This window comes from Triticum dicoccoides, chromosome 6A, assembly GCF_002162155.2.
Source record: "Triticum dicoccoides isolate Atlit2015 ecotype Zavitan chromosome 6A, WEW_v2.0, whole genome shotgun sequence".
Taxonomy (NCBI): domain Eukaryota; kingdom Viridiplantae; phylum Streptophyta; class Magnoliopsida; order Poales; family Poaceae; genus Triticum; species Triticum dicoccoides.
Window position 1 is genome coordinate 56,476,850 of NC_041390.1, and position 9,525 is coordinate 56,486,374.

Here is a 9,525-nt window from a genome sequence, read left to right on the forward strand (position 1 = left end):
CTCTACTAAGATTTTTGTGCCAGCTAAAACCCTTAGGGGATACGGGTTCAAATGGATCATGTCTGGATACGATGTGTTGGGATGCTGGAGAAGCAATTAGTGACATAATCGGCAAGGACATGGAGATAGACGTGGGAGAAGATGGTACGATTGTGGGCAGGTTTTTACATGTAAAAAGTCTATATAGACATCTCACAACCACTCAAGCGGGGCTTACTATTAAAAACAGTAAAACTAAGCTACCTACGGCCTTCCACAAGGATCAGACGTCCTCATCCGTTCGATCACACTTACCCGCGGACCATGGTTTAGATCTCAGGGTCGTTCCACCACTCGCATGTGCTAATCTTTTAACCTCTCTCAATCACGCAACCTGCTCAACCCCCGTAACCCGAGCACTACTCCACAACCTGATATCTCGATGGTCAAAGGCGCACATAGGCCCAAATAAAAAGATACTAGCAGCCCATTCTGTGCTATGCACCTACCCCCATGATGCAAGTATAAAGAAACCAATCCCCACGATGCATACATTCGTCTCTGCAGCTACTACCCGCGCTACTGTCGGTGTGCCTTGCTTACACACTTCCCGCCGTGGGTCACTTCATATGACCAAGAAGTGGGTCAGTAGTGTCTCTCTGCTATGCTCATCCCCCAAACCCCACCCCCTTTCGATTCCTCTGTCGCGAGCTTCTGTGCCGCTACCGCCGTCACCGCCACCGTCATTCTCCTTTGACCATGCCCCCTTTGGCGATCCCTAGCTGTGTTGTCGCGACCATCTGGATGCTCAATCCCGCCTCGGTGCGGCAAGAGCCGTAGTCATGCGTCCGTTGTACTCCACACATGTTCGATCATTCCTTTTCGAGTTGTAACAGCGTGAGGGTCAACATCAGCAACGCGAGAAGGACGTGGGGGCAAGGATGTGATTGATCTCTTTTGCTTCGTTCGGTCTACATGCCTCGCCCTTCCCTCCTTGGTTTGAATTGTGTAAATCGTAACTCATGACATTTTTTGTGGTTTCCTGCCAACGGATGTAGCTATATTGAACGAAGATTACCTTCTCATCAATTTTCTTCATGGATGCATGATGATTCTTTCTTGTTGTGTCTCAAATCTATCTACTCGTTGCTACCATCTATTGTGTATCATTGCTTTTTGTTAGGAGAAAAACAGTTTACAGATGTACATGCACCTTGGGCAATGACAACTTCATGTAGTAATTTCTAGAGCATTTTTAAAAGTTATCTACATGTTTTTACTATCCAATAGAGTTCAATGTTTCAGTTTGAGCAACCAAAGCTGAAGCTTTGCATGTATTTTAAATAAATTGTGATTATATTGTAAATGATCTGCAGTTAAATGACTATGTGTGTAGGTAGTACTACATCGTCAAAACAGGTAGTGCTTCATCATAAGCTATTTTGTTCAACCTCTGACTTAGCCACCCACGCGCTCTCGCGTCCTATGGTAGGTGACAGGCTATTGGCGCGCTCCCGCCACTGCTCTTCAAGAAGACTGTGGAGGTGAGGGTAAGAAATATGTACATGAGGAAGGACGAGGATCAGGGTGCAGCATGGTCACAAAAGGTAATAAAACCGTTACAATTTTTCATGTTATTTATGTGCATACTTTGCCACCAAATTTAGCTGTTCCTTTTCACGAGTCATAAAAGGTTGCATTGATCTCTTTTTCAGAAAATTTGTGTGCTCTTGCGAAAAAGGAAAATTTTCTCATGAAGAAGCATTCCGTATGGTTTGATGATTTATGTATTTGTCTCGGCTTGATCAAATGCCAAGTCATTTTCAATATTTTTTCTTACTATTATCAAATGTAACAGATAATATGCAATAACAAAGATTAAAAAATAAGCAACATATTCTCTTTTTTGAACATCAGTACAGACACAAACGCTCATACACGCGCATACACTCATCCCTATGAACGTACACACACCCTACCCCTATGAGCACCTCCTGGTGGGCTGGGGATACCACAGTCCCTCTAATCATCCAACCACAGATTGGTTCGCAACAACATATTCTTTTGCTATGGACCTATTTAACTTCATGTTGCGCATCTATATGTTTATTGAAGTACATATCATTTATTTGTAAAGATGTACGGGCACGGTAAAGTGCGCCATAATGTCTAGTAGTATATACATCTCACAGCTACTCATGCGGAGCTTCATGCGCGATGAGGACGAGGACGAGAGGAAGAACAGAAGACGTACAGTGAAGGTAAAAACAAGGAGGAAATGTGGTGCTGTTTCCAATGAGTTTCTGTTATGCATGTGGTGTGTCAAATAATGAAAGACCCTTGAGATAACCTTGTTACGTGATTTAAAATCATTATCCTAAAGGTTTCTAATGAGAACAGTTGGTGGGAGGAATGATTTAACAATTTTTTATTTACAAAAATGACAGATAGTTGCATGCCAACTATTTTCGCCCCATTTTTAACCCCATTTGAACAATTCTTTGCGAGATAAAAGTAAAAAACCAACACCAAGACTGAATGTCAATGTTAACTTTCCAGGAAAGAACAGCGACAAAGACTCCACATAAAAATACTCCCTCCGTTCCAAATTAATCGTCGTGGTTTTAGTTCAAATTTTGAACTAAAACAACGACAAGTAATTTGGAACGGAGGGAGTAGTAGCCTAGCTCAGTGAAGCATTAACCAAACAGCTACTGAAACATCAAATATTTTGATGCTTCTACATCCTTTAGACCCATACAGGATCAGCATGAATTCAACAAAAACATCCACGGTTGACCTCAGTTTGCAAAGTGGACACCCATTAAGTAGCTCTGGGTCTTCCCTCTCGGTTCATTTTCCTTCTACATTTCTTACTTTGAAAATCAGGACTAGCTCTAGTTGATTTGGATGAATTTCGGGTCCACATACGACCAGAAAATGCAGAACTCGGCGTCCCTAGTACATCATAATGACCTCCACCAGTCGTGCTCTACCTACTCCAACAGAAAATAAAGGATTTGACAGTAGTAAATCTTCAAGAGTTGAAGAAGCCACCAGCAGCAGAATTTGACAGTAGTAAATCTTCAAGACTTGAAGAAGCCACCAGCAGCAGAACTAAGGTTAGTGATTGGATTCATCCATTTCGCTGGTGAGTGGCATGTCAGACATCAGTGTTCAGTGAGCCTAGCCAGCGACAACAATCTACCACGGTCTGAAAAGAAATCATGCACAGAAATCAAAACCAACACCAAAACTTAGCATTTACAGTCTGATTTCAAATATACAACAGGTGCTAGAAAATAACAGAATGATTCTAAAAAAACTACGACACTTATTTTGGAACGGAGGGAGTACTATCAGGGTGAAACTGATCATAATGACCTGCACCATCTGTATGTAAACTCCTAAACAGAAAAATAAACGACTTAGTAATGGTAAATCTAAAAGAAAACAATAGCAGTAGACTAAGAGATCAAGTAATATGTGCTAATGGTAGCAATGCCATGATCTGAAAAGATACCATGTAGAGAACTCATAACCCACTATTACTCGGCATTCCACTTTGGTAAACTATGTGCTAGTGCTAATGCCAGAGGTTACAACACTGAGCTTGAGATGTGAGCTTTAGCTATGCCAGAATATAACAAAATAGTTTTCGAAAAAAGTCTGAAGCAAGGTAACAGAAACATACTAGATTGACAAGGCTGTTTGCATATTTGGCAATTCAACGATGTGTCATCATGGACCTTAAGGGCATCTCCATCGCAAGGCGCCTAATCAGGCGCTTGATTAGGAATAAAAAAGGATTTTACTCCTAGCGCCTTGGCTTGGAGTCCGGGCATGCAACGCTCAGAGCTAGCGTACGGGCGCTACGCGCAAAAAATAGAACGGGCAGCTTGTTTAGCGCCGGATGACTCTTATGGCATCGACGCTAACCAAATTCTGGGATTTGGACGGGATTAGGAGGAAACGGCCAGGATCCTGATCCTAGCGCCTGGTATTAGCGCCTGCATTGTAGATGCCCTAACAGGTAAAATCTCATAACAAAATCATGTTCTGGTTTCCAATGTCATATGTTATGTTTTTTCTAGCATACACAAATTTGCATTTGGCAAGGTCTATACAGGAATACAAACTAACAAAGAATGAACATTACTTAAACTATGACTGATTGTTCACAAGCAGGAACCAACTATGTAAGCAAACATATGGAAGCTGTAAAATGAAGGGCAACAGAATCAAGGACTGGTACCATACCAGGAGTGTAGAAGCTCATGTAGGGCAAAACCGAAAAGTAGACCCCAGGTGCATCAACCTTCTTCACCAGTCCCGACTTGAGCTCGATCGTGAATAAGCCAACCGTTGTGCTAACGAAGATGACACCCAGACCCTCTGCGAAACCAACCACATTGGCTCCATTGCCTTTGAGGGGTTTGGCCATGGGCATGATTTTCTCCAGGTCAATGACCATGCACTGTACCCATTTTGCAGCTCCATTCACATTCCTTGACCAGAGATGCAGACTAAAATCCTTAACGCCAGCGAGCCCCAGTGAATTGTCCTCCATCACCATGAGGGTAATGAAACCACCGTACACCTCTGTATCTGGTGGTGGTGGGTCAATCACAGACAATCGATTCTTACCGCAGTCATACTTGGCAATGGCAGTAGACCGCGAAATTGTGAAGTAGACTGCATCTCCAATAGCGGCTACTCGCCTGGGCTGGACATAGGGTATGTAGTACCCTCTTTTTGCACTTGTATCTCGCTTGTGCTGGGCATAGCATTCACAGCTATCGTCGAGAGATACCGGCTCACTCCAGGCACCTGTCACAGATGAGTACACACTCGCCTTGACGACTTCCTCGTGGTCATCAGTGGCCAGGAAGACCACGCGGAAGGGGCCGCCGTGGCAGTTGAGATGGTCGCAGCCGGCGGCGGCGCAGAACACGGCGGCGGTGTAGATCAATACGTTGATGTCCGGATTGGGCACCACGTGGCGGTCGCCGTTGACGGGGTCCCAGACAAGGAGATCCACAGCCGGGCCATGGAACATGCGGACGAGGACGCGGCCGTGGCGGCAGTCGAGGGGGCGCGTGGAGCAGTCGTCGGAGTCTGGGTGGGGGAAGTCGGGCATCGACGTGGTGGAGGCGAAGCGCGCGGCGGGGTCTCCTTCGCAGACTTGGGTCCGGTGGAGGAGGCCAAGCAGCGGAGGGGCGCCGTGGAACGCGCGGTACCGGCGGCGGAAGGCGGGGTCGCAGATGAGGCGGAGCCAGGGCTTGCAGACGAGGGAGGCGCGGAAGAGGTGCTCGGGCTCGTCCGGCGGGAGGCGGAGGAGGATCTCTGCGACGACGTCGTCGATGAGGTTGACCTGCGGCGGCGGCGGCGGCGGCGGCGACGCCATGGTGCCCTAGCTGGTGGGGTTTGGGTGGGGTTCGGACGAAATGGGAAGAAGCGGGGAGCGAGGGTGAGGGGTCGGGCCTACTTGGTTCGGTTCGACCGGTCCATGACCTGATTGGGCTGCCTGGCTCGCCAGTTTTTCATCTTTTTTTGGCCACTAGTAAATGTGCACGTGCGATGCACGTTAAATATTTAGGCAATATATTAATTGCATGTGGATTTTATATATGCTATTATTTGTGTGTTAATTTTGTGATTAGTGCAATATTTGGTATGATATTAATTGCACGTTAAACATGTTTAATGCTCGCCATTGGAGCAGTCTAGGTCGTTGGATTAACTTAGTTCGATGACTGAGATCAGTTGGATCTGCCCCTTTGGGTCTTTTTATATTGGTATAGATGTAACGGTTGTTTTAATTTATTTATTTTTGAAATAAGGCAAAAGACTTGCCATTTTCACTGATTAAGCAGAAAGAGAATTGCCCGGTTAATTGACGGAAAGCCGGGCTAAAACCTATACAATCCAGCCCACAAAATGGGCACCACCGGCCAACCTGGCCACCGCCGTGGAACACAGAGCTGCAGAACAGCTGCACAAGCCACAACGGCACATGCCAAACAGATGGCCACACGCATAAACAACTGACAGCTCCGACTTTGACCATGAGCATCGCAAGGGAAATATGCAGGACTTGCGCCGCCTGGACTTGCTCCACCGCAGCTCCGACTTCAAAACAACCAGGCAACCAATAGAAGAGCACCTCGGACATGCCGGGAAGATCCGACTACCAAAGCCCGAGCCGCGACCCAAGCTCCTCTCGACGCCATCATTGTTGCTAAACAGAAATCAGCGCCCCCGAAACAGCCTCCTCAGCAAACCACGCGGCGAAGATGCCGCCAACCATGTGACGCCCCCGATTTGACCGTACACTAATCATGCACGCAAATGTGTACGATCAAGATCAAGGACTCACGGGAAGATATCATAACACAACTCTACAAATAAAATAAGTCATACAAGCATCATATTACAAGCCAGGGGCCTCGAGGGCTCGAATACAAGAGCTCGACCATAGACAAGTCAGCGGAAGCAACAATATCTGAGTACAGACATAAGTTAAACAAGTTTGCCTTAAGAAGGCTAACACAAACTGGGATACAGATCGAAGGAGGCACAGGCCTCCTGCCTGGGATCCTCCTAACTACTCCTGGTCGTCGTCAGCGGGCAGCACGTAGTAGTAGGCACCTCCGGTGTAGTAGGAGTCGTCATCGAAGGTGGTGTCTGGCTCCTGGGCTCCAACATCTGGTTGCGACAACCAGGTAGAAGGGATAGGGGAAAAGAGGGAGAAAGCAACCGTGAGTACTCATCCAAAGTACTCGCAAGCAAGGAGCTACACTACATATGTATGCATTGGTATCAACTGGAATAAGGCTATTATATGTGGACTGAACTGCAGAAAGTCGGGATAAGGGGGGATAGCTAGTCCTTTCGAAGACTACGCTTCCGGCAGCCTCGTCTTGCAGCATGTAGAAGAGAGTAGACTGAAGACCTCCAAGTAGCATCGCATAGCATAACCCTAATCGATGATCCTCCCCTCGTCGCCCTGTGAGAGAGCGACCACCGATTGTATCTGGCACTTGGAAGGGTGTGTTTTATTAAGTATCCAGTTCTAGTTGTCATAAGGTCAAGGTACAACTCCAAGTCGTCCTGTTACCGAAGATCACGGCTATTCGAATAGATTAACTTCCCTGCAGGGGTGCACCACATTACCCAACACGCTCGATCCCATTTGACCGGACACACTTTTCTGGGTCATGCCCGGCCTCGGAAGATCAACACGTCGCAGCCCCACCTAGACCAACAGAGAGGTCAGCACGCCGGTCTAAACCTAAGCGCCCAGGGGTCTGGGCCCATCGCCCTTAGCACACCTGCACGTTGCGTGGGCGGCCGGAAGCAGACCTAGCCTAGTAGGCGTTCCAGTCCAATCCAGCGCGCGCCGCTCCGTTGCTGATGTCACGAAGGCTTCGGCTGATACCACGACGTCGAGTGCCCATAACTGTCCCCGCGTAGATGGTTAGTGCGTATAGGCCAGTAGCCAGACTCAGATCAAATACCAAGATCTCCTTAAACGTGTTAAGTATCCGCGAACACCGACCAGGGCCAGGCCCACCTCTCTCCTAGGTGGTCACAACCTGCCCTGTCGCTTCGCCACAAAGATCCACACAGAGGGCCGTTGGGACAAAGGTCCTTTCAGCCCCCAATCCATGAATCACTCGCGGGTGCTCCACAATCCGACCCGACTTTAGTCACCACATGTATAATGTACATAGTATATAGTATATACCCGTGATCACCTCCCGAGTGATCACCTCTCGAGTGATCACGGCCCGATAATATAGCATGGCAGACGGACAAGAATGTATGGCCACTGATGATAATCTAGCATCCTATACTAAGCATTAGGATTGCGGGTAAAGGTAACAACAGTAATAGCAAGGACAGGCTATGCATCAGAATATGATTAACGGAAAGCAGTAACATGCTACACTACTCTAATGCAAGCAGTAGGGAGAATAGTAGGCGATATCTGGTGATCAAAGGGGGGGCTTGCCTGGTTGCTCTGGCAAGAGAGAGGGGTCGTCAACACCGTAGTCGTACTGGGTAGCAGCGGCGTCGGTCTCGGTGTCTAACGAGAGAAGAGGGGGAAGAAACAATAAATATAATGCAAACAAATGCATGACGATGCATGACATGACAAAGCGTGATGCTAGGTGTGCCCTAACGCGGTACGAGGTGGTACCGGTGAAGGGGGGGGAACATCCGGGAAAATAACCCTGGTGTTTCGCGTTTTCGGACAGATGAATCGGAGGGTGAAAGTTGCGTGTTCGCTATGCTAGGGATGCGTGGCGGACGAATGGGCTGCGTATCCGGATTCGTCTCGTCGTTCTGAGCAACTTTCATGTACCAAGTTTTTCCATCCGAGTTATAGTTTATTTTATATGATTTTTTGAAGATTTAAACAAATTCTGGAATTTCTGGATTTAATGTAATTCGAAATAATCAAAAGACAAACTGCTATGGGTACACATGAGTGTACCCAGCAATGTGTATATACATATGACATGTGGGGCCAGGGGCTGGGTTGACCCAGTCAACATTTTGACTAGTCCAAAGTGAATAGTGTATGTGGGGCCCTTTGTCATTGATAGAGTTTAACTAAACACGATTAGTTAGTTTAATAAGTGATTAGGTTAATTTAACAGACTTAATTAAGTTAATTAACATGATTAATTGAGTAAATTAATTAATTAATTAATTAGTTTTTTATATTTATTTTTTTTCTTTTTTTAATGTCCTGAGGCGTGGGGCCCCCATGTCATAGACTCAGGGAGCATAGCGGGCGTTGGGCACGGGCGCCGCGCAGCGAGGCAACCGTGGCTGCGGTGGGGCACCGGCCAGGGCGATGGCGCGGTGGCCGGCAGGGTGGCCGCGGGGCGGATGCGGGTCGCCGCCGGCAAGGTCAGGCGGACCGGAGCAAGCAGCAGGCCGTGGGCACTGGCGCAGGAGGCGAGCGGCGGGCGAGTCAAGTCGGCGGGTGTCGGTGGCAGGCATCGGCGGCCCGGGGCTGGAGCGGCAAGGCGAGGACGACGAGGGTGGCTGCAGGGACCGAGGAGCGAGGCCATGCGCTGGGCGCGGCCGACGAACGGCGGCAGCAGCGCAGGCGGGCGACACGCAGCGGTTGGGAGGTGCAGGCGCGGCCGGGATGGCCCTGGGTCGCGGTGAGCGCGGCGGGCGCAGGGAGAGGGAGGGAGCGAGGCTCACGGCGGGGTGCAGGGCTCGTGGCAGCGGGGGTCAGGGTGGTGGTCGGAGACGTCGGCGTCGACGTAGACGAAGCAAACCGGCGAGGGAGCACTCCGGGGCGAGGAGCTCCGGCGGCGGCGACGTACGGTCGCGAGGCGGGGTGGTCGGCATCAGGTAACGGGGCGCCGGCGAAGCGAAGTAGAGGTGCGGGGGGGAGGCGGCCATCCTTGGGCGCGGGCTCGCCGGCGAGGTGGGTCTTCGACGCGGCAAGGGGCCGGGCACGTGGTGCTTGGCGATGCTAGAGAGCGAGAGCGGTTGGGGGTTTCGGTCAGGAGGAGT

General features: G+C 48.9%; 1 protein-coding gene across 1 annotated transcript; it reads right to left on the bottom strand.

Moving 5' to 3' along the window:
- Window positions 1-2,700: 2,700 nt before the first annotated feature.
- LOC119318989 lies at window positions 2,701-5,075 on the bottom strand. The gene is made up of 2 exons (XM_037593519.1): window positions 4,240-5,075; window positions 2,701-3,193 (listed from the first exon to the last, which is right to left on the bottom strand). Exons 1-2 carry the CDS (start codon window positions 5,036-5,038, stop codon window positions 3,150-3,152), a joined length of 843 nt encoding a protein of 280 aa, XP_037449416.1. The 5' UTR covers window positions 5,039-5,075; the 3' UTR covers window positions 2,701-3,149.
- Between the last annotated feature and the right edge of the window lie 4,450 nt (window positions 5,076-9,525).

Coding starts and splice junctions, on each gene's coding strand:
- LOC119318989 (XM_037593519.1), bottom strand. CDS start 5,038: ATGTTCCATGGCCCGGCTGTGGATCTCCTTGTCTGGGACCCCGTCAAC. Junction 3,194..4,239: donor CATGAGCTTCTACACTCCTG/GTATGGTACCAG, acceptor ATTTCTTTTCAG/ACCGTGGTAGATTGTTGTCG.